General features: G+C 49.1%; 1 protein-coding gene across 1 annotated transcript in view; it reads right to left on the bottom strand.

Moving 5' to 3' along the window:
- The window catches only part of SYN3 (synapsin III), a 387,944-nt gene that overhangs the window by 296,693 nt on the left and 65,185 nt on the right, over nucleotides 1-26,066 (bottom strand). The window contains 1 exon segment of the mRNA XM_059681741.1: nucleotides 9,314-9,405. Coding sequence (XP_059537724.1) covers nucleotides 9,314-9,405 — 92 coding nt within the window.

Raw genomic sequence — 26,066 nt, 5'->3', positions numbered from 1 at the left:
ACTCACAGGGATCACTAGGCTCACTTTCGTTAGGTTTCTGCTCAGAGAGGCCTCCCCTGCTCACTCTACTGTCTTGAATACCAGCCCGTCTATCTCTTCTTTGGCTTCGACCATTTCTCACGACCTGCCATTAGAATGCATGTTTGCTCTCTTGTCTGCTGTGCGTTTTCTGCAACTTAAATCTCAGCTCCACAAGGGCCATTGTCTGTGTTGCCCACGGCTGTATCCTCTGGCCCATCTTTAATGAATGAAAGGACAGAAAGTAGGAAAAGCTCAGTGGAGTTGTTAACCATTTAGAAGAGCTACAGGGAGCACTTTTCCAAACAGACACAGACCAAGAACACAGAGCAGAAACCGTGCTCTTTGTAGCAGTTGCCCGACTGTGGCCGGCACTCTGAATGTGCTCTATAATATCTGTTGAATGCATGAATATCTGTAATTTGAAATTCCAAGTTTGGGATTCTCAGAACACTGGGCGACAATGCATGAAATAAAGAGTAAAGGCACATTATTCTAGAACATTCTTTGGTAGGATGCTTGAGGGGCCCCAGGACAGAGATCGGAAACCCTGAGAGCTGCTCCTAGCTCAGGAGCTCTGGAGCTAGAAGGATTTGGACAGTCACCCAGGCCTTGGTTTTCCCATCTGCAAAATGGGAACACCTAGGAAACTCTAAGGCAGTGGTTCTCAACCTTCTGGCCCTTTAAATACAGTTCCTCATGTTGTGACCCAACCATAAAATTATTTTCGTTGCTACTTCATAACTGTAATGTTGCTACTGTTATGAATCATGATGTAAATATCTGATATGTAGGATGGTCTTAGGCGACCCCTGTGAAAGGGTCGTTCGACCGCCAAAGGGGTCGCGACCCACAGGTTGAGAACAGCTGCTCTAAGGGACTCTCCTAAGGCTAGACCTCTAAGATTGAATAAAATCTCTTCTCTGGGACTGGTCCAAGCATTTCCATCTTGTCCCAAACATCCTCCCTGGAGATAGTACGTCTGGGGTGGTCCTGGGGGAGAGGGGGTGTGTACTGAGTCTTTGATGCCTTTCCTCGAGGTCTTGGGTTACTTAGGCTTCCTGGCTCCCTCTCTTCAACCCTCTCGAGGTCTGACCTTGTGATGAGAGGACGCACAGCATCAGCCGCTGTGGTCTGAACGAGCGCCTGTAATGTGGGGTTGCCTACGGCTGGAGACTGAGAGCAGGGCTTGCGTAATGCCGGGGCCTCATCCACAGCTGCCTCCTGGGTGTTTCTCATTCTTGGTTTCCCCTGTCCTGTGTTTCGAATCCCGTCCGTCTGGATGGGCACGGCTGCCCCTTTAAACGCTCCATTGTGGAGCCAGGCTTGAACGTGGGCCCAGGGTGGCCACAGCCATCCAGGAAGCACGAACCTTCATGTGCCCCGGGGTGGCCCCTGCTCGGCTTCCGAAATGGAATCCTGCAACTTGACTGAGACCCTGGGCGTCTAGGTTGCTCTTCGCAGCTCGAGCTGGCGAGCAGGCAACCCCGAGTTTGGGTGTTTGACAGAAAGCAGAGTAAGGGGTGCTATCAATTTACTGCAATTACTGACGATTTCAGCAATCGAATGGAATCCTTTACCGTTCACAAAGCACTACTGAGACTCTGAACTTGAACGGGCACTTAGTCTGTTTTGATGATTTCCTAAGAGAGTAATTTTCTTTTTTGTCCCTCTGCCCCCACCACTCCCCTCTGCCTTGCTCCGAGCCCCAGGAGGCAGGCCTCTGTGGACAGCAGCAGCCCAGCTCTCTGGCTCACTGCTCTCGGCTTGACACGGGCCACAGTGAGGCCCCAGCAGGCGACAGGAAGGCAGGGAAGGTTGGTGCCTGCCTGCTTCCATGCCCTGACTTTGGAGGTAGCCGAGTTCTTCCACAATTAGGACTTCAAGTGAGTCCCAACCCCACTCCCCCTTCAAGTCTAGATGAAACCTACTGGAGTAAGTCTAGTAACTCTACTTCCATTCCTGCCTCTTTAAACAGCTCTGACCATGACACAGCCTCCCCTCCTCACAGAGGCAGTCCAGGGCAGCGGTGCCACCCACCGGCTCCGGGTCAGACTTTGAGGCTCGAGTCCTCGCTTTGCCACTTACTGGCTGGAGACTTTGATTCCATTACCCAACTTACTGGCGCTTCAGCCTCCTTATCTAGAAAATGTGGATTATAACAGTACATATTTTACAGGGTTGTTGAGGGGATGAAACGAGTCAATACATGTTAAGTGCTTGGAACAGCGCCTGGCACGTAGGAAATGCTATAAAGGGTTTGTTAAATAAATAAGAGTTCGTGAATGCTGTAGGTGCAACTCCAGCTGGCTTCATCGGAGAGAAATGTGTGTGTGGTGAGAGGAGGAGGCAACAGGGGGCTGAGTCTGGGCCCAGGGCCCTGAATATATCATCAGGTGCTTGCGGACTTTCTCTCTCTCGGCTGTTTTCCTTTGCCTTGGCCTCAGCCTCAGCCTCAGCCTCAGCAGATCATTCCCTCTCAGAGAAACAGAGCTGCCCCTCAGCAGTCCCGGCCACCAGCTCAGCATGCACGTGTCTCACCCAGAAACTCCAGCAACAGCCTCGCCACGGAGCCTCCCTGGCCTGGCTCGGGGCCCAGTGTGCTCGGGGCCCCAGGGCTGCTCATGTGCCCTCCGCTCTGGACACCACACAGACTGCAAGTTAGTTAAAGAGGGGTCAGTCACCCCAGGGAACATCGAGGCGCAGTGCCCCAAAACAAAAGGAATCGATGCTGGAGAAAACCAGCTGGGCTGGGGTGCCACGAAGCCTGGGCCCCTCCCCTGAAGGTGCTCCCCGTGAGCAAGACTTTGGAGGACGGAGGCCTCGCTCCCACTGCACCCTGGGACGTGCCGAAGGTCTCTGTGAAAGAACACACTGGGAGTCAAGAGCAGCGCTCAACACCCTTATTTGGGAGACCACAGAGCGGACTTGGCACCAGACGGGATGCCTGAGGGAGATCCTAACGACTCCCCACCTACAGGTCACCCTGTGAGTCAGGTAGGGGGCAGCTGGCTGGTGTGCACGTTCTCACGGGTCTGTAACCTGGGACCTGCCAAAGCAAGTTGTCTGGCTGAGACCGCAAGCACCATCCTGGGCCTGGACAGAAGAAATCTAAACCGCCCGGGGAGCCCTGATCTGAGGGCTTGGGCTGTGCCCGCACTCGCTGCCCCGCAGCCCTGACTACCCGAGGTCGGTCTCCCACAGAGCGTGGCGGGGGCGGGGGGGGGGGGGGGGCGCTGGTCCACACTGGCTGCTCACACTGGAGTCTGCAGGCCGGCAGCACTGGCTTCCTCCGGGAGCTCGTGGGAAATTCAGAACCTCAGGTCCTCCCTGAAGTCCTGCTGGCTGAGAATCTGCACTTGAACGAGCTCTCCAGGAGCTGGCATGCCAGGGAGAAGCACTGCTGTATTCGCTCTCTAGAGCTGCCATTACCAAGGACCCTGGCCTGGATGGCTTAAAGCAACAGACATGTATTCTCTCCAAGTTCTAGAGCAGCGGTTCTCAACCTGTGGGTCTCGAGACCCCGTTGGGGGTCGAACGACCCTTTCACAGGGGTCGCCTAAGACCATCGGAAAACACATATATAATGACATATTGTTTTTGTGATTCATCACTATGCTTTCATTATGTTCAATTTGTAACAATGAAACTGGGGGTCACCACAACATGAGGAACTGTATTAAAGGGTCGCAGCATTAGGAAGGTTGAGAACCACTGTTCTAGAGGCTGGAAATGTGAAATCTAGGTAGTGCGAGGACTGGTTTCTTCTGAGAGCTGGGGGACAATCTCTTCCATGCCTGTGTCCGGCCTCCGGTGGCTGATGGCCATCCTTGTTGCTCTTGGCTTGTAGATGTAGCACTTCCATCTCTGCCTCCACCGTCACACGTCATTCCCCTGTGTCTGTGGCCAAAGTTCCCTTTTCTTGTGAGGACACCAGTTATGCTGGATGAAGGGTCCACTCTACTCCAGCGTGACCTCATCGTAAGTAATTCCACGTGCAACAACCCGATTTCCACATAAGATCACATTTTGAGGTTCCAGGAGTGAGGACTTTAATACTTTGGGGGGGGAGGTGGAGTGGGACACAATTCAATCATAACAACTGTCTTCAAAGCCTGCCCTTCCTAAATGCTGGGCTGCTGGCTGATTAAGAAACACCCGGAACATGGTAGTAAATGTATTTGTGCAAACAATTTTGTCTGTTTAGAAGACGGCATGTCCGCCATGAGGCATGGAGGTGTCTATTTGGCGAGGTGTTTCTTGCTCAGGCAGCACACCAGCAGGCTCCTGGCCTCACAGCTGACCACCCCAGGGCAGTGCCAGGCGAGGGCATTCTGCGAGGTCTCCCACCAGGCATGCCCATGGGAACCACCGAGGCCCAGACCCTCCCCTCGCGGATTCCAGTGTAACGGGCCTGACATGCTGCCTGAGCATCAGGATTCTAAACGATTCCCACGTGATTCTCACCCGCAGACAAGTGTGAGGACTAATGGGATGGATGTTCTGGTTCCTACACATTACAAAAGAAGACAGTTCAATCCTTCCCTAGAGAGGGGGCAGGGCATAGGCACAAATAATCCCAAATAGGAACCTATACAGATTCTGAAATTTTGCATTTTAGGTTGTTGTTGTGTGTTTTTTGTGTGTGTGTTTTTAAAAATAGTCTTATGTGCAAAATGAGGCTGCTGTGAGAAGTGAATGAATATATATACGTAGCGCCATTCTCACAATCTCCCATGACGGGGCACTGTTTTTTGCTCATCACAGTTTTGCCAACTGCTGAAGTACAGTTTTGTGGCATTTTAATTTGGTGCTTATAGAACCTTTAAAATGATCCCTTCTGGGTACATGCATCCTTTCTCCTAGTGGATTTCTTTCTTTTCCCGAGTAATGCTTTTCATCTGGAAGTCACTGTACCCCCGATATTAATACAGCTACATTGGCTAGCGTTCTTTAGCCCAGTAGTAGTTAGTTACATGGTGTATCTATTTTTCAATCCTTGCCCTTTCAAAAGTTCTACATTCTTATGTTTTGGATGAGTCTCTTGAATGAAATATAGTTGGATTTAAAAAAAATCTACTCTGGCAATCTCACTGCAGATGCTCTGTAAACCAGAGCATTTAGCCCGTTTACATTTAATGTAGTTACTGATCTACTGGTGATAGAATATTTAACAACTCACAGGGGACTTTGTGGAGGTTGCAGTTCTCACGAGTGGCCATGAGAGGGCAGCTCTAGGGGATCTGCAGCCATGAAGGGACAGAAGGAACGGAGCATCTGCTCTCGGGGTTCCACCACTGCTTCCAAGCCTGTGTCTCCCCGACAATTTTGGGCGTCCTCTGACCCCGGGAGGAATAAGGATATGGACCGGGGGACAGGAATGTAGTGAACTGGGAGACAAAAAAGCAACCCAATGACCATGTCCATCCGTGGGGTGAGGGCTCAGGGCAGAAGCTATTTGTCAACTTGTATAGAAAGAGTTCAATATTTTAGTAACTAGTACTGCTGCACAAGCCATTCACAGTGATATCAACCTGATATCAATCCAATATTTGGATTTAAGTCTACCATCTTATTTTGCTGTAACACCTTCTCTATGCTGGCACTCCTCTTTTCTTGACTTCATTTTTTATTTACATTTTTTCTCTTGTACTTTTTAAGTCCTACATTTATTTTTAATGCTCACTTGAGGATATTTTCCCCATTGATTTCCAGAGAGAGTAAAAGGGAGGGAGGAGGGGGGAGAGAAATAGAGACACATCAATTGGTCGCCTCCTGCACGCGCCTCTACAGGGGTTGGGGAACCTGCAACAGAGATACGTGCCCTTGACCTGGAATTAAACCCAAGCCCTTCAGTGCAATAGGCCAACACTCTAACCACTGAGCAAACTGGACTGAGCAAAACCAGCCAGGGCTAAGTACTACTTTTTTTTTTTTTTTTTTTTAGAAATTACATGATTCATCTTTTTTTGTTGTTGTTGTTAATCCTCACCTGAGCATATTTTTTCCATTGATTTTTAGAGAGAGTGGAAGAGAGGAAAAGAGGCAGAAAGAGAAACATCGATGTGAGAGAGACACATCGATTTATTGCATCCCGCACACTCCCCAACCAGAGCCAGGAATCAATCTGATATCAATCCAATATTTGGATTTAAGTCTACCATCTTATTTTGGTAACGAAGCAACTAAGGTATGTGCCCTTGATCGAAATGGAACCTGCAACCCTTCGGTCCACATGCTGACACTCTAGCCACTGAGCCAAACCCGCTAGGGCAGGAAAAAATTTAAGAATTAGTGCCTAATAGTTCATCTTTGATTTTTCAAAGCTTGTTTTTAATCAACACATTGACTTTCCTCCCTGACAATACAAGGGCCTCAGAACACCTTAATTTACCCCCTAGTCCCTACTAATTCACTGGTGTATATTTTAACCCCTCATATTTTAATCCTTCATAAGACATCATTATTATTATTCTGAAGACAATGTTTAGTAACATTTATCTCCTTTGCTCTTCTTTCTTCTTGATGCTTTAGGTTATTCTGGGATTACTTTTTTTATTTTTGCCTAAAGCTCATACTTTACAGCAGCGGTTCTCAACCTGTGGGTCGCAACCCCTTTGGCGGTCGAATGACCCTTTCACAGGGGTCGCCTAAGACCCTCCTGCATATCAGATATTTACATTATGATTCATAACAGTAGCAACATTACAGTTATGAAGTAGCAACGGAAATAATTTTATGGCTGGGTCACAACATGAGGAACGGTATTTAAAGGGCCAGAAGGTTGAGAACCACTGGTTTACAGTTTCCCTCACTGAGGGTCTTCCTTTGTAAATGTTTTTATTTTGCCATCATTCATAAAAGAGGTGTCCCTGAGGATGGGGTTATAGGTTGGCGATTATTTTAAGATACTCTCCCCGCTGCCGCCTGGGAGCTGAGTTAGTCTGTTAGTCCCATCAGAGCGGCTGCCTTTTTGACTCTGGCTCTACTTATTTTCCTTCACCTTTCTGCACTTACACTATTGTCTCTTGGTGCCTTGATATTCTTTTTATTTATTCTCCTTTAAACCTGTTGTGCTTCTGTGTTTGGTGTTTTGGAATCTTTCTGAAAGATGTTGAGCTATAGTTTCGTAAAATATTGCCTCTGCTCCACTCTCCCTCTCTGTCTGAGACTCTGATTCAATGTTAGATCCTCTCACATGACCAAACCATGTCTTCTAGATTTCTGATCTTTTTTTTCTCTCTCTGTGCTTTATTTGGGATCATTTCTCTAGCTCTACATTTCACTGTATTATCACCTTCTCAGTGGTGTTTAATATGCTGTTAAACACAACACATCCAATGATGTGGGTTATATTGTACATTTTATTTCTAGAAGTTCTATTTGGTTTTTTAAAAAAATTGGTTGTGTCACTTATTTTTAAAAATATCTATTTTTTATTGATTTCAGAGAGGAAGGGAGAGGAAAGGAGAGACAGAAACATCAGTGATGAGAGAGAACCACTGATAGGCTGTCTCCTTCATACCCGCTCCTGGGAATCGAGCCCGAAACCTGGGTATGTGTCCTGACCTGGAATCGAACTGTGACCTCCTGGTTCATAGGCCAACCCTCAACCACTGAGCCATGCTGGGCGGGCAGTTGTGTCACTTTTTATAGTTTCCTATTCCCTGCATATATCTTCAAACCTGATTTTTTTCCACTTAATATGTATGATTTTTAAAAATTTTAAGAATCAGTGCCTAATAATTCCAGTACCCTGAGCTATAAGGGCTTCTTTCTATCGTCTATTGTTCTGTTTCTTCTCATTCATGGTGTCTGTGTCTGCTCATCTTTGACTCTGTGCTAGCTATTGTACAAAAAAAAAAAAAAAATCCATTGAATAATTATTTGAGGCCTAGGCTGAAAGCGCCTTGCTCTACACAAGACAGCCTTTATTGCTGGCCTGTCTGGGATTACCATGCGTGAGAGTCCCTGGAAAACCAATAAAACTGCAGTCCAAACTACAATTACTTGTGAGGGTTCATCGACTTGTAATTCACATCCGCCTTGAAGGTGTATCCTTTGGGTCTCAGCTTATGGGGACGGTCTATCATCACATTCCCCACCTTGAGTGGCCCTGGGTGCTGATCTCTGTCTCCCTTGCCCTGATTGGTGATCAAAACCAACGTCAACCCTGGCCAGACTTAGAAAGACTCTTGGGGAAAAGGTAGCTTTCGTACTCGTTTCTCTCTCTGGGTTTCCATTTCCCCATCATTCTCTTCCGGGTAACTCTTTGTCGTGCCAACCCCTTGAAGGCTTTGAAGATTATTATTATTTAAAACCAGTTCTTAAGTTGTTTTCAGTGTGGGAGAGTTAGTCCAAATAACCTAGTCCACCATCACTGGAACTAGGAAGCCACGTACTGTCTTTCTTTGTACAAGGCTGGCACTCGGGAAGTGATGGCTGGATTAGTTGAATTGTAATAATCTCCCAAACACACTTTTTTTTTTTTGCTTGTCTGAATTTACAGACTGTTTCCTACCCGTGGAATGCACAGAACTCCCCCATCCCACGATCTGACAAGGCTCAGAATAAATGCCATATTTTCCTCCAAGTTCTTCCTGTTTTCTCCACTTCCCCAAATCTGAGTCCTGTTTCTTCCCCATCGAAACCCTCACAAGACTTAGTGTGCACCATCCCCTGGGTACTTCGCTAGATGGGACTCTATTAGCACAACCATTTCTCTCTCCCGTGCATTTCCACGTCCTTGACATTTCTGGACGTCTCAAGAATCCCCTCGCCCCCCCTCCAGCTCAGCATACACCATACACAGATTTCTTGGAAAACATCAGATCCCGCACTTTTAGGTTTGATGTCCTGGGAGGGGCATGCCGTCTGCCATACTGCTGGAAGCAGGACGCAGCTCATTAAAATAAGCCGTTACATCTGTGCTGCACTTTAGACTAGGATGCTCTCACAGGCGTGCCTCCTACTTCAGTGCTGCTATCGTCATGCCGCCGCCGAGAATCAGGGGGTAAGAGGCGGGGAAACACACCCAAACAGAGCCACAAAGCCGGGGATAGAACGCAGCCTTTCTCCCCAAGCCCATGGCTCATGCCAGAGCACCCAGTTAATGCCCCATATTGTTCGTGCCACTCGTCATTTCTATGGCAACAACACCTGACACTCAGAGAGCAGACATTCTACATGTGAAAGCACAGCAGCTCAGAAGTAGGGCCTGGCCACTGGATGGAGGGGTTGGCTCCGTGAGGAATCCCCCACAGGTGAAGGGGCCCTGAGTCTCAGTCCTCCTTACCTCACCACCTTGGTACCATTTCTCACGACCTGCATGTCCACCATGCAGCCCCCAGTAACATAGGCAGCTAGGTTCAACTCTGAGAATTCAGCCTGAAGGAGAAAGCAAAACAAAGAAGGATTCAGCAGATGTGAATAATGCTAAGAACGGCTAACATTTATTGGGCACTTACATGTTGCCACGGACCCATTCATAGCTCACTTGAAACTTAGGAAGTTGGCAGTATTATTTACTTCCCTTGTTGAAAGATGAGGAAGCTGAGGTGCCGAGAGGCTTGGGGACATGGCCAAGGTTACATAATTAATAAAAGGCAAAGCTGGCTTGACACCACGCGTCTCTGATTCAAAGAACCGTGCTTTCTCGCCTGGCCAGTGTGGCTCAGTGGTTGAGCGTCAACCTATGAACCAGGAGGTCATGGTTCCATTCCCGGTAAGGACACATGCCCCGGTTTTGGGCTCGATCCCCAGTAGGGGGCGTGCAAGAGACAGCCAGCCAATGATTTTCACTCATCATTGATGTTTCTATCTCCCTCTCCCTCTCCCTTCCTCTCTGAAATCAATGTGTGTGTGTGTGTGTGTGTGTGTGTGTGTGTGTGTGTATATATATATATATTTAAACTCTAGCTCCAGGACTAGACGAGGCCAAGTGCTGTCAGCATGACCTCTCCCCTGGCCTTCTGCAGCTTCCTGCAAGGCTGTGGTGGGCGCTGCAGCTAGGTGAGCACGCAGCACTGTTAAGGGAGCCTCCTCAGGTTACCAGCCATCGGTTCCCTTTTTAGGTCATGGTCCCTCCCCTCACTCCATCCATGTGGTTACAGTAGGGGCACCATGTCTGCGCACTGAAATACTGTTCCCCTGGTCCCAGCTGGTAGTGCTGGCGCCTGACCCAGGCCGGGAATATGATGCCCTTCCCTTAGAATTAGAATCCGCTGAGCGATCCATGCAGTTCCTTTCTAGGGGGCTGTATCTTTAATACGCAAACCCAAGTGCAAATGGGGACCATGTTTTCTGCCATCTGGATTAAAGAAGCACAAAAAAAAACTGGGTGGAGGGGGAGAGGGCCAAAGGCGGGGAGGGGAGGGGAGGGGAGGGGAGGGGAGGGGAGGGGAGGGGAGGGGAGGGGAGGGGAGGGGAGAGGAACATTGATCAGTTGCCTCCCATTAATGCTCTGACTGGGGATCAAACCTGCAACTTAGTATGCACCCTGACAGGGAATCTAACCCACAACCTTTTGATGCACTGAATGATGCTCCAACCAACAGAGCCCCCCAGCCAGGGTGAGATGGGGAGTACTGTCGACATTATGTGCCAGCTGCAATCCTGCCCTTGGATTTTATGAGATGCCTCTGTATCATTGTAAGTTCATCTTTGTTTTATTATTTGCTTAAGCGAGATTTAGTTAATTTCTGTTCCTTGCAACCGGAGCACTATGGAATAGTACATCCCTCCTAGCAGACAGCCATGTGTGTCATGGCCCTCTGGACTAATTTCCTAAAGTTGTCATAACAAAGTACTATTACTTTTAAGGTGGCTTAAAAGCAGAAATTTCTTCTCTCAGCTCTGGAGGCTAGACGTCCAAAATCAAGGTGTCAGTAGGGATGGTTCCTCCCAGGGGCTGTGAGGATCTGTTTCAGGTCTCTCTCCCTGGCTTGCAGATGGCTACCTTCTTCCCATGTTTCATCACCTCGTCTTCCTTCTACACGTGTCTGTGTATCCCAGTTCCCCTTTATCTATGGACAGCCATCATACTGGACTGGAACCTGTTGCATGACTTCATTTTAACTTGATTACTTCTGAAAAATTCCTATCTCCAAATAAGGTCACATTTTGAGGTTTGAGGGGTTAGAACTTCAACATACGAATCTCAGGGAGACAGCGTGCAACCTGTAACCCCATCCTAGAAAGACCAGAGCACTAAACCATGCCTTTTACACAGCAGATAGCAAAAGCAGGTTCTTTGGACTTAATAAATTTTTAAAAATAACTGCTCACATGTATAAGGCACTCACTGTGTGCCAAAAACCAACCTAAGCATTTTACATTCATTTAATCCTCACCCTTGCCCAGATTTTAAAAAAAAAAAAAAAAGAGCCAGAAATGAAATTAATGTGCCCAATGTCACGCAGGAAGAAGCAGAGCCAGGATGTAGACCCAGGCTGTCTGGCTCCAGCCCGTGCTTTCATTCGCTGCCCCCCACGGCCTCTGCTGTTGAGTTCAATGAGGCATTAGGTGAATTACAGTGGGGAATTTTACAGACCTAAAAGCAACCCATTTAAAGAGAAAAGGAGTTGACATTGAAGGGAAATATCATTTCCTGGCGACTGAAATGTATCCCCTTGGAAACATTTTAACAGAAATTATGACCAAAGCCCGAGCCATCTCCCCAGATGGCCTTAGAGCAGCGGTTCTCAACCTGTGGGTCACGACCCCTTTGGCGGTCAAACGACCCATTCACAGGGGTCACCTAAGGCCATCCTGCATATCAGATATTTACATTTTGATCCATAACAGGAGCAACATTACAGTTATAAAGTAGCAACATGAGGAACTGTATGTAAAGGGCCAGAAGGGTGAGAACCACGGCCTTAGAGCAAACCCAGAGTGCTATGTCTCTTGCCCTAATTAATACCCTCATTATGCTGCGGTGAGGTGAAAAGCACAGAGCCCTCTTAAATGAGCCCAGGTTAGTAAACAGTGGTAACGACCTGGTTATTAAGTCTAATGCCTTAAAAACACAGTCCCGTCGTGTTTAAGAGACTTTACCGGCAAGATTACAAAGAAGCATTAGCAAGAACAGTGGATGCTTGCGTTTCTGGAGGGAAAAAAGGTTAGCAGAGGTTAGCAGAAAGTTGCAACATAGGATGGCTGGGCACCGAGTAGATCAAGGAAGGGAGTGAATCAGAATCTTGGATGATAGCATTTTCTGACTCAAGGTGGCAAAGACCCAAATGCAAAGAAAGATACTTGGACAGAAAACACCCTCAGGCTTGGCATCCACGTTAGACATTCATCTTGCTCAGACTGGGTGTCTGGAGTTATTTCCCAATCGCGGAGTTTGGGTATTTACAGGAGGTCAATGCCTGGGCTGCAGGCTGGCCCTCCTGAGAGGAACTTAAAGAGCAGCCACTGCGAAGCGCTTCAGAGCTCCCCTAGAGTCTGTCGTGGGTTGAACTGTATGCCACCCCCAAATATGTGCAAACCCTAACCAGTGCTACCTGAAAATGGTACCTTTATTGGAAACCGTCTTTGCAGAGGAAATTAAGGATCTCAAGAGGAGATCCTCCTGGCCCAGCCAGCGTGACTCAGTGGTTGAGCACTGACCCAGGAACCAGGAGATCACAGTTCAATTCCTGGTTGGGGCACATGCCCAGGGTGCGGGCTCCATCCCCAGTAGGGGGTGTGCTGGAGGCAGCCGATCAATGATTCCCTCTCATCATTGATGTTTCTGTCTCTCTGAAATCAATAAAAATATATTTTTTTAAAAAAGAGGAGATCAACCTGGAAGAAGGTGGGCCTTGAATCTAAGGATAAGTCCTCACAAAAGAGGAGAAGGGGAGAGAGAGACCCGGGAAAGAAGGCCTTGGTATGTGGAGCTGGAGAAACTGGAGCTACACTGTCACAAGCCAAGGAACTCCAGGAGGCACTAGCAGCTGGAAGAGGCAAGAAGGACCCTGCACTGGAGCCCCCAGAGGGAGTGCCCGCCTGCTGCACCTTGATTTCAGAGCTCTCGCCTCCAGAACCGTGAGAGCATGCACTTGGGTTGTTTTAAGCCACCAAGTTTGTAGTAATTTGTTACGACAGTCCGGGGAATAAAAGTGCGATAATTTAGGAAATTAAATGCAATTTCAGTATTATATGCAAAGGTGTCAGGGTTCAAAGAAGGTCAATGTGGCTGGGTAAGGCTCCTTCATTCACTGCACCTAACACATACATATATGCATACACACACACACACACACACACACACACATTCTCTCTCTCTCTCTCTCTCTCTCTCTCTCTCTCTCTCTCTCTCTCACACACACACACACACACACACACACACACACACACGCAAAAACACCACCCATTCACTTAAACTGTAAAACATTATCTACAGAGTCACTTAAATTTTCTGCCCAACTTAACCTTTGACCTTAAAAACATTTTGGCCCTAATTGTGTTCTTATGTTTGAATACTACACACTAAGCATTGTGGTGTGGATACAGGAATATTCAGAAAGATTGCATTCAACTGTAAGCTGGTCAATATATTAGCTACTGAGTTTTGGCAATTTATTCACTGCTTTAAATCTCAGTTTGACATCTTTAAAATGAAGACAATAATATCAGCAATATCGATCTTTAAAATTTTTTGCAAAGATTCGATATAATGGATATGAAACACCTAGCACAGGGCTGAGACACAGAAGGCAGTTGCTATTATTATTTTCAAATATTGCATTGTCTTTGTAAGAGTAAACTGAATGTACAAAAAAACTGTATAACCAGAAAAAGAGCAACCCCTTCAAATATAATATGCATATTAAATAATATCTATATATTGAGGTATACTATATAATAGAAGGCTAATATGCAAATTGATTGAACGGCAGAACAACCAGTCACTATGATGCACACTGATCACCAGGGGGCAGATGCTCAACACAGGAGCTGGCCCCTGGTGGTCAGTGCACTCTCCCAGGGGGAGCGCCACTCAGCCAGAAGCTGGGCTCACAGTGGCAGTGCTAAGGATGTCCGACTGCTGGCTTAGGTCTGGGGAGCAGGCTTAAGCCATCACTCAGACATCTCCTGAGGGCTCCCAGACAGCAAGAGGGCGCAGGCTGGGCTGAGAACACCCCCCTTCACCCCCCACCCCCCAGTGCATGAATGTTGTGCACCGGGCCTCTAATAAAATATAAAGAGTAAGGACTGCTTATGGCTACAATTAATTAACAGGGACTATATTTACACTCTCATCTTAATTAGAAAACCAGACAAAATATATTAAAAAACAGTTTTCAGCCAGTGGACAGCAGGCATGGCAGGATTATGATCTCTGCAAAGAGAAACAGATGGAATGATCCCTCTGATTACTCGGCTAACTGCCTGGAGGCAGCTTTCAGACAGTAGAGCAGCGTGGGAGAATACCAACAGGCTTGATGGTCTCACTGAGCTGAGGAGTCTGAGACTGGAGGTCAGGGAGGCCAAGGCGGCTAGAATTTGCAGGACAGGACATAGGAGGAGATGGGCATGCACAGGAAAAAGACCTCCAGGGAGGTCTGCAAGTCCTGAGTGCTGATCTGAGCATGTACGAAAGGAAGGAACCACCAGACACTAGCAGACTCAACACTCTCCAGGACTCTTCACAGGCCGGACACAGTTCATGCTCTCCCAGCTGCGGTGTGAGACCTTGTAATGGGAGTCGTGTCCTCAACATGTAGTAGTGGGACTCAGTTGGCCCTGGACTACAGCACGCTCTAGATCTAGGATGTTTAATTTGTTCTAGTTTGCTTGGAGCTTTCCTAGTGTTAAATCAGAAAGTCCTGTTTCTCAGGAACTGGGCCCTCGTTTCTAAAGTTGAGTCTCATGTCCTGGGGACCTCTTTGACCCAGGCACACTGGGATGATAAGTCACTCCATGAAGACATGTCTGAAGAAAAGTTTAAAAGCATTCCCTGCAGGTGTCGATTTTATTCCAAGACTCTTAACTGCATCTCAGAACAAAGTACCGCATGATTTAAAGGAATGCAGCAAAATCCAGCAACTACCATGTAAAATTCACAATGTAAAATGTATGGTATTCAATCGTAAATTACCAGGCATGCAATGAAGCAGGAAAGGGTCACCCATAAGAGAAATCAATCAATAAGAACAGAACCAGAAATAAGACACATGGGAGAAGCAAAAATGAAAGTTAAAAATTAGGAAGCTCACTAAAACAACTATTATAAATATGCTCCACATTCTCAAGAATGTAGGAGAAAAAACATTACCATAATGAGGAGAAAAACGGAAAAATATTTTAAATGGAAAAATAAAACTTCTAGAGATAAAAACATAGTATCTTAAATGGAAAATGCGTTGTATGGAATTAACAGTAAGAGAAAACAATACAAAATATAGAAAATAAATCCCAGGAATAAAATACTAAGAAAAAAACAAACCACACAAACAAACAAAAAAATAAAAACACACACACAAAACAAACAAAAAAACACACACAAACACATACCTCAGTGAGCTATGGGACATCAAACAGTCTAGTATGTGTGTAACTGAAGTCCCAGAAGAAGAAGAGGAAGGGGCATAAGGAAAAATTTAAAGAAAATTGGCCATAATCATAATCACATCTGTAAATCCCTTCTGAGTCTCATGTTCACAGATGCCAGGGATTCAGGCGTAGACTTCTCTGGGAGGCCCCTCGGAAACACTACAGGCTGCAGAGGAGGGAAGTGATTAGCTATTTAACCACAAATATTTCTGCAGCATTTTCTAAATTCCAGGCCCTGTTATCAGTGCTCGATAGGGTTGGAATCATATCCACTAAGAAAATCTCTTCTACAGGCCCTAGACCAGGAGAAATAAGCACGTTTATAATTAAACACGTCCAGTTCCACCAGAATGCACATGCACACACATGCACACACACGTGCAACATAGCACACACACGAGACAGGACAGAACGCATCCACTTCCCTGCAGTGTCTTTCACCGCATTCTCACTGGAACTGGCACCTGGCACGCATGGGATGCCAAGCAGATAACATTACTGAAAACATGGGGTATTCACGCTTATCAGTCCATTTGCGATGATGATGATGATAATGTTGATGACAGAACGGAAAATGGTGCCTGCAGTCATCATTATTCTAATAAACTGAAGGATGCTGTTAGGCCAACAGATCAACGAGGAAGAAACGGCAATGGGGACTTGACATTGGATGACCGACGGGAATGCACAGAAGAAACCAAAAATGTGCGGGAATGTGGAGGTGGCTGCTCACATGGGCCTTGACCGTGACGCTGACTGGAGGAGGATTTCCACACGAAGAGAAGCTGTCCAGAGTTCCCGAGAAAGGCAAGATGCTGGCAGACAGACTGCTCTGGCATCCCAGCGGGGCTGGTAAGATACTGGACATTCCTGTCAGTTAGTGGAGACCTATCTGCACCCTTACCCTTTAGAGTGTGCCCCTCTCCATGGCCTCGAGCACTCCGTATATTTCGCAGGAGGAGAAAGACAGACAGAGAGAGACAGACAGACAGACACCGAGTTGCTGTTAGAAGGTGGGCAGCCTGTAGTAGGCCCCGTTTCTAACGCTAGGGCGACTTCTGACCCCTGCCCTACTCAGAGAAACGGATAACTCTGTGGTCAGGACGTGTCGGTGCCACAGTCACCAGCGGGCAGGGGCAGGGTGGGATGAAAAGCCAGGCAACCGCGTGTGATTCTGACCCCCACGCTCTGCTGCTCGGCCACCGAGTGCTGCTGCTCTGAGCGTTCAACCTGCCAACTTCCTTCCTCCTGCCTTGGGGCTCCTCAGAGGAGCGAACCCCAGCATCCATCCTTGTCTCTGCCACTCCCTCTCCCGGGAGTTGGCAGCTAAACCCCGATCCTCAGAAGGCCCCGGTGTCCTGCTCTCTCTTTCCACAATGGTACCTTGGAACTCTTTAGTAATCGGAGCCACCTATTCGGTAAGTAACATCCACAAATGAGGTTTTGGCCTCCAGGAGGGTCCGAGGTGGCCTTGCTTTGGTCTGGAGCCTAAACGGAGGGACTCAGGGCAGCTTTAGCAGAGACCCTGCTGGTGGGTGGGTGGGGGCGTGGGCCGAGACTAGCTAACCTTAATGGCATTTCAATTCTCACTTGCAGTTCCTCCTGCGTTTTCAGCTGCCTTAGGAACCTGGGACAGGGATAGTGGTGGTGGTGATTGTCAAGGTCGGATGAGGGCATTCCCGAGTCCGCCAGCAAATTTTCATCAAACTCCACCCTCATCCCTAACAGATTATGTTTGCTCCTGGGAAGGAAACGGTGCCGTTGATGAATTCCTTTTAAAAATCTGCATTCTGCATGGACTGTGATTTCCTTCAGTATTAAGTTCTTTCACAGAATCTCACAGAAAGATAAACAACAGCAATCTATATATATAAAAAGCCAATGTCTGTGATGACTGTGACGACCAAATGACCGGTCACCATGAGGGCGGATGGGCGGGGTGCTGAATGGTGGGCTACCGTGCGTGATTTTGCGTGCTGTGCCTCTAGTAATAACAATAAAAAAGTACTAAATACAGAAAACCTGAGCCCTACACGGTCTATAAGGTGCCACATGATCTTCCTGACATCGCCTCCCACCATCACCATGCACCTCAATCCTGACTTCTCTGGCCTCCTTTCCACTGAAACACACTGAAAAGCTCCAGCCTCCAGTCCCCCAGCCTCTGAGCCCTTCCCAGCTCCCTTCTGTCACTCAGACCTCTGCTCCATGGCGCCCCAAGAGGCGTCTCCCTGCAAAGCACCTACTGTACCCAATGCCCCATTGCCTTGTGTAACCTTCCCCCATAGTCCTCATCCCCATGACATACATATTTATATCACTCACAATTAAATACTTAATTGGCCATCTCTCGCTAGATATGAAGCACCAGGGGGCAAGGGTTGTGTCTGTTCCGTTCACAGCTCTATCCCAGCACCTCAGCCAGTGCCTGGCGCACAGCACGGTGCTCAGTAACATCACTGAATGGGCGACACCTACTGTGCAGATGCCAAAGGTGAGGCCCGGTGAGGTCCAGGGAGGCAGAGTGACTTTGCCCAAAATTTCCTCCTGGTAATTACGTCAGCTTGGACCCAAACCCAGGCGGACACCCTTCGCACTGCAGCAGGTAGCTGAGGTGACGCGTGTTCCAGTGCGCAGAGATGGGTCAGCTCAGGGAAGCCCTCATGCTTACGCCTTCCCATGTCTTCTCCACGCCATCTGCAGCATCTGTCAGCAAAGCCCGCGGCCCCTGCCCCGCCTTCAGCCTGTGCCTCTTCCAACTGCCCTGCTGCTGGCAAAGCCCTGGCAGGCGGCCCGGGCCTGCCGTCAGCAAGAACTGCTTCCTGCAGATTGCCCAGCACAGGCTGTGTTTTTGGCTCCGAGGGCCCCGTGGGCTCAGTGACTCCCTTGGCTGGCATCTCGGGGCGGAGGTCTCTTCCACCGGTTCAGACTCACCTCCCGGACAAAAGAGGCTTTGAGAGCCTGCCGACTCCCTCAGTGGCCTGTTCCAGGAGAGGAGATTTACTCAGGAGCCATGCCTGGCATCTCAGTGAAGGCCAGGCCACTGGGTCAGGGTGCGCTGCCCGAAGGAACCGCCCACCCACCACGCAGAGCACAGGGGACCATGGGCAGATGCAAAGGCACCTTCTGCTCATCAAAAATCATAATATTCCTCTGTGTGTGTGTGTGGGGGGGGGGGGTTGTGAGTGTGTACACACCCATGCATGTAGCAGGCAGGACAGGGAGAGATAAAGACATCAAAGCGTGTCAAAATAAATATAAAAACACAGGAAAAACAAACGAATAAAGCCTACATTCCTAAATGTTCCAGTAATGGAATATCCAAAATAAGGCGAACACCATATTATTTAAAAAAATATATCAACAGCAGTGATTCACAGTTTACAAAGTGTTTGGAATAACAGTGTTGTTTTTTGTTTGTTTTTAATTGATTTCAGCGATAGGAGGGGGGGAGGGGGGGGAAGGGGGAAAGAGAAAGAAACATCGGTCAGTCCCATACACCCTGACCTGGGATCCAACCTGAAACAGGGTATACAGGGCATGTGCCCTGACTGGGAATGGTACCTGCACCTTTTGGTGTTTGGACGATGCTCCAACCAACTGAGCCACACCAGCCAGGGCCATAGTGGTTTTCAGAGTCAGACCACATGAGTTTGAACCTGAGCTCTACCCCTGACTTGCTGGACAACTCACGTGGGCAAGTTAGCGGCCTGCCTATGTCCCATCCCCGTTTGTAAACTGCGGCTCAGAATGGTGCCTTCCGAGGGCAGCTGTGAGCGTGAAATGAATTAACCCATTTAAAAGCCCTTGGCGAGGGGCAAAGTGAAAGTAAGTGTGACACCCATTTTAGCTCTCACGGTTACATTATTTCATTTGAGCAGCGCAATAACCTGCTGATGTGAAGGTAGGTTTTAGCATCCTCACTGGCTGACGGCAAAAGTGAGGAGCAGAGAGAGCAAATGACTTGGCCAAGATCACAAAGCTACTGAGCAAGATGGCTAGAGGATGAATTCAGGTCTGTGTGACTCAGAACCCATCCATTACTTCATTCACTTAACAGATGATTGTTAAGCAGCTACTATGCCCAGGGTAGGGCCTAATGACACATCAATGAAAATAACGGACAAAAATCCCCGTTCTCATGAAACTTGTATCTACTGGGGGAGATGGACCACTAACAGTAAACAATGTCAGGAGAGGAGAAATAGATGCAGAGGGGACAGAGTGAGGGTTATGTCACATAGGGGGTCAAGTGAAGGCACTTGACCTGTGAGGGAGAAAACCACACAGATTAGAGGGGAGGGCTTTCTAGGCAGAAGGATGAAAGGCGCTGGGTCCACAGACTGCGAGAGTCAGCAACAAGGCCATGAGGCTGGAAGAGGGCTAGTGAGGGGGTGAGGGGAAGGAGACGCGAGGGGATGGTGGGTGGGATCATGGTAAGGATTTTGTTCTGTATGAGGTGGTAAGACACTAGCATCACCACCATCCTCATCAAGACCATCATCATCTTCATCCTCATCAATGAAGGCAATGAACATTAGTCATCATCACCATCATGGTTGGCAATGTAAGAAGTCAGGGAGTCAAATTTGAGAAAAATCACCAGGAAAGGCTGATTTTTAAGGACTCTCTTAATAGCCAAGTGTTGTTCTCCAAAGCACGCATGTATCTTTGTTAGGGGTCAAGGGGCAATTCTGATGCCCGGCAGCAGGAGGACCCAGGGATGCCCTAATTTTGTCCTAATGATCACCCCCTCCTGCTCAGGCTCCCAAGACAGCTGTACCCACAAGAAACCACAGCATCTGAGACTCAAAGGAAAACCTCCATTGCCCTTTTCCCTCAGCCAGGGGAAACTTCAAGGGCGGGAGGGCATTTCATAATGTCCTGAGGAGGAGGGGAGAAGGGACAGGAGGAAGGGGAGGGGCAGGAGACGGGGAGGGGCATGTGGGGGGGAAGGAGGGAGGAAGAGGAACAGGGGGGAGGAAGAGGGAGGGAGGAAGAAGAGTGGGAAGGAGGAAGAGCCTTTAAGGAGGACAGAATGGTGGGGCCACCACAGCCTCATCTCTCATCACCTCCAGAGCTTTTATGAGTTGCGAGACCTAGGAACCAATTTTGCTCCCTGCAGCAATTTTTGCTCCCTGCCACAGATCGGGCAAATCAACGTTCAGAGATTTTAAGACCACAGCTTAGCCACACAGGGAACAGTGATGGTTACTGACATCTATTCCTCAATGCCGAGCTGGGCTCCGCGTGTTTAACCAATATTCTGCGAAATGTCCAGAAAACTGTGCTTATAGGATGGAGCAGGCAAGTGGGAAAGACTCCCATTTCTCCAGGTGCACCGGGGGTTCAGGAGCCTGGAGATGGGGATGTGGAAGCCACGTCTGCCTTTCAGCAGCTGAAGGTGAAGGTGACAGTGGCTGTCGGTCCAGGAGGGGGAGCTGTTTGGGGTGAGAAGAGGCAGGAGATGTAACATGCATGGCCCTACCATGTATGGGGAGGGGAGATATCAAGGGAGCTCACACGAGCCCGATATAATTTAATTTCTGCAGATATTTTGCCCAAATCGAAAATTGAATGTTATAACGCAATGACAGGAACATCTTACCCATCAAAGCTCTGAGACATTAAAGTGCTCTATCCCGACCTAACACACGTTTATTTTATTTTTTCACTTAAAAATGTCCAAAACCATTTTCAGGGCTGTCAGGGTGAAAAAAAGCATCCCTCTTCCCTTTCCAACCCGCTGCCACCCGCAGCGTGGACCTTCTCCTCCCAGAACTGCCTCCCAGCTATCTCCCCGTGCCCCACCTCCCTCCATTTGATGCAATCTGCACACCCGGAGGACAGCCCTATACCCCCCGAATGGGGACCTACCACCTGCTCCTGCTGGGGCCCCTGGGAACAGGGCCGGGTTTGAACTCCAGACAGGGAGGCCTGCCGTTCGACTGCAGCCCTGCTCAGCCCTGGACACTTAGGGAGGACCAGCAGGTTTAACACCCAGATGCTGAACGCTGAGAAGAAAACCGACGCAGAAGTGAGAGAGTGTGGCTGAGAAGCCTGCATGGGGTGCCACTGCAGAGAGGGTGGCCACGCATCTCTGAGGAGGCGGCGTTTGTGCAAAGAGCCTGACCAGTCAGGGCGTGAGCCATGTGGACGTCTCCGGGAAGAGGGTTCCAGCCTGGGCAGGGTGTCCTCTCTACAGTTTTACAAAGTTTGTTTTCATTGTGATAAAACACACGCTACGTAAAATTTGCCATTTTAACCAGTTCATGTGTTCAACTCAGTGCAGTAAGCACATTCCCACTGCTGTGTGACCATCACCACCATCCATCTCCACAACTATTTCATCATCTCCCACAAAATCTTTGTACCCAGCCCTGGCCGGGCGGCTCAGTTGGTTAGGGCATCATCTCATAGACCAAAAGGTTGTGGGTTCGATTCCCATTCAGGGCATGTGTGGGAAGCAGCTGATCGACGTTTCTCTCCTGCTCTCCCTTCTTCCCTCTCTAGAAAAAATTTATGAGGATGTATCCTTGGGTGAGGATTAAAAAAAGGGAGGAAAAAAAACAAATAACTTTGTACCCATTAAACATTAACTCCCCATTTCTACCTCCTAGCCTCTGTAAAAACCATCCTACTTCCTGTCTCTAAATTTGACTACTCTAGGCACCTCATAAAAGCAGAATCATACAGTATCTGTCCTTTTATGTTTGGCTTATTTCACATAGCATAATATTTTAAGGTCCATCCACGTTGTAGATTATGTCGGAATTGCACTCCTGTTCAAGGCTGAATAGTATTCCATCGCCTGGATATGCCACAGTTTGCTTACCCATTTGTCTGTGGATGAACACTCGGGTTATGTCTACTCTTTGGCTACTGTGCGTAATGCTGCTATGCACACAGATGTACAGACATCTGTTCGAGTCCCCGCTTTCCACTCTTTTGAGCATATGCATATTCAAAACTGGAATCACTGGGTCACGTGGTGATTCTGTTTCACGTTTTGAAGGTCCGCCATGCAGTTTTCCACAGTGGCCGCACCATTTTACATTCCTACCAGCAAGGCCTACGGGTTCCAGTTTCGCTACATTCTCACCCACACTTGTCTTCTGTCGCTTGATTTGAAGGAACAGCGAGAAGGCCAGTGTGGCTGGACCCGAGTAGCCAAGAAGGGCAGGGGCAGGAAGAACGCCGGAGAAGTCTACGCATGAAGGGCCTAGAGTGGTGGGAAGGGCTCTGGCTGTTCCTCGGGGTGGGATGAGGAGCCTGTGGAGAGCCCTGAGCCATGGAGGACCCGGATCCCATTTATAATGGGGACGTTAACTGATGCTTCCAGCTCCAGAAGCGGGGGGCCTCTGAGGCTGGCACAATCCTCCCCTCCCAAGCTGCCAAAGGGCTAAGCGAATGCAAACACGGGCAGATGTGGTGAAAGGAGACATTTCCTTCCCCGCGGACAGACCTGACACAGGAAGCCCACTCGTGCTCCCGGAGAACGAGAGCCCTGGCCAGACCTGTGCTCCGGGAAGCACAGGAACGCTGCCCAGACACAGGCTGGCCGAGCACTTCCCATGCTCGCGCCCTCCAGAGCGCTACCGAACAGCCCGTGGTCCCATCTGTTTGCAATCTTGCGAGAAGGGCCTCTCGCTGGCGCCTGTTTAGAATAACGCGCACATGGAGTTTCTGAAGCGAAGACGAAAGAAGACCCCTGCTCCCCGGCCCGCACGGCTCGTGTGTTTACTTTGGAGCAGGCGCTGGGAGCTCTGGGGCGAGACATCGCTGCTCTCTGCTCCCGAGGTTGATCTGCGAGTCCCCGTAGGTTCGGGCTGCAAGCGTTTGGGATGAACTGGTCCCCCGTGCCAAAGCCCACGGTGAGCGATGTCCAGATGAAGGCTGGGCTGGGGCGCAGGCAGAGCCCACGGACAACTTTCCCCATGACACCTTCCTGGTTCCCGTCTCCCAACAGGGACTCGGGCTTCTAAAGGCCGCATTCCTCCTCTCACATGCTCATTTTCTTCCCAACGGGCCATTGAGTGCTGAGACAGCGTGACCCAGACGGCTCAGAGCCAGCCCGCACCTAATCCCCAAATGGGGAACCCCCATCCCGTGGGCATGCATTCCCAGGCCAAGAACCCAAGGCGAGCTGGTTTCCCTGGCCACGTGGTAGGGGGCGGGCAGGCCTCGGAGCTGCTGAGCCAGTGACGTTCTTGCCTCACAGTGGCAGTGGCTCGCCCAGCGCCACCAGGAGCCGTGACGGGTCACTTCTGACCTCGCAGGCCCGGAGGAAACAGCCCATACATGTCGACTCACATGCACAACCTCATGGAGAAGGGCCCCCCCCCCATGTCTGGCAACTTCATAAATAACTTCCCCGGAACCGGTGCAGCGGAGTGAGTGCAAAGGATGCGAGAGAAAGGATGAGCGCGCCAGCCATGGCCCCGCGGTGACAGCAACGTCCCTTTCTGCACCTTCACACCTGCTTCGCCTCTAAGGACCCCTGGCGCTGTCTGCACTTGTTGGCAGCAATGCCCACGGCGGTGGGGGCAAGAGCTATCCCGGCAGGAGCAACAGTAACAGAAGCCGTGGCTGCCGTCTTCGGAGAAGTAGAAACACCAGTAGTGATACTGTTAAGAGCATGACTAGTCGGAACAGGACTCGCTGTGGTCGCCAGATGAATACCATCGGCACTTCCAGGGCAGTCTGTTCATTACAGTGTAGCATATTTATAACTGAATAGCAGAAGTTATATTTATGCTAGAATTACAATTTACAATAGTTTTTGTGTGTGTGTGTGTGTTTGAGGCACTTACTACGTGCCAGGCACTGTTGTAAGGACATTGCGTGTATTAACTCCATTAATGCTGACAGAAACCCCGTAAGACAGGCCCTATTATTACGCCCACTTTATAGCTGGGGGTAACTACGGTGTGATGAGATTAAATAATTTCCCAAGGTCACACGACTGGGAGGGAACAGACCACAGGCTAACACAAGCACCAGGGACCCCGCTCTCGTCTGCTCAGCGAGGCTCCCTCCCGCCCTGGTAGCCCTCAAGGAGCGAAGCCCCCGCTGAAGGTCACAGAGGAGCCGCTTCTGCAAGGCCGTGAAAGGGGGCGGGGCTTGGACACTTGCTGGAGGTTGAAATGACTCAGGGTCTTCTAGCTACGCATCAGACAGAGTGGTCATTTTTATGTCTAAATGCGTGTAAACATCGGGTTTTCTATAATGCCGAGTTGAAAACAAGAGGCCCGTTTTGTGAGACTATAAACGAGCAGCCATGTGATGAAGCCTGGGAGATGGACAGACGCATCATCATGTCTCATTTTCTAACTTCTAATGCTTTGGCATTGGGAAGGCCCCTAAGAGACTGCCTCTCAAGGTGTTAGCCAATTCCTAGAGACAGTAAACCACTCCCATACAGAGCTGGACATTATTGATACAGAGAAGGAATAAGTTAGATTATGTCCCTCCCTCCTGCTTTCCCTCCTTCCAAGCATGCTCACTGTGTAACACCAGGCCTCTAAGAGGTGCGACTGGAACACAGCTGCTCGGTGGACAGCTCCAGGTGAGAGATGGCCAGAGAGAACTCAGAGTTCTGCTGTCGGTGGGTCTCATTCCCATCATGTATTTCCCAAATGAGCTCATCTGTCCAGGATCCAGGCACGGTATCCCTAATTCACTGTCCCTTTTAAGCAGCCTCATATCAAAACCACAGAGTGAGAGAACTGAGGGCTCCTCTGGGGCCGCCCCGTGGGGCTCATCGTGCTGCCAGCACTGATCGCCGTGTGCAGAAAGATGCGGCGGCCCTGAGCGGGGCTGACAGGCCTGTGTCCAGCAGTGGTGTCTGCCGGGACCGGGGGAGGGCTGGCACATGGGGAATACTCCCTGCATGGGTCACCTCCTCCTTTCACAAGTGAGTTGGCCTCGATCCAGGGTCCTCTCTGATTTAACTAAAATGGACCAAATCCTTCCACTGTAATGAGTGCTGCTAGTGCTGTTACTACCTCCCTTGTGCAAATAAAGGAACTGAAGCTCAGGACACTGAGTCACCTGCCCACGGCCCCACAGGTAATAAGGGGCAGAGCCAGGATTCGACCCCAGGCTCTTCGGGCCCAAGGCACAGCTCTGTCCATCACACCAAACTGTCTCCAAATAGCTCTTCTTTCTTCTGAGGCCCCCAAAAATGTCCCTCCTCACTCATGAAATACTATAGCATAGCAACAGAAATGAGTGAGAATGAGCCATTTCCCAACAAATGTATACAACGGGAGCCAAGGTGAGGGTTAGAGAAAACCAGAAGCCACACAGAAGAAGAGACATCAGAGATGGACCCCAGGAATGGGGGTGAGTCATCAGTGGGAGTTAGGAAAATACAGTGTTTTACAGACTATGGGCTCGGGAGCCAGGAGTTCAAATCTTGCCTCTGTCAATTATAGGTGGTATTGCCAGACCTCTCAGAACCTTAGTTCCTTCCCCTGTAATACTAACAGATAACTCAC

This window comes from Myotis daubentonii, chromosome 2, assembly GCF_963259705.1.
Source record: "Myotis daubentonii chromosome 2, mMyoDau2.1, whole genome shotgun sequence".
Lineage (NCBI taxonomy): Eukaryota > Metazoa > Chordata > Mammalia > Chiroptera > Vespertilionidae > Myotis > Myotis daubentonii.
This window is presented reverse-complemented; position numbering and strand designations above follow the sequence as displayed.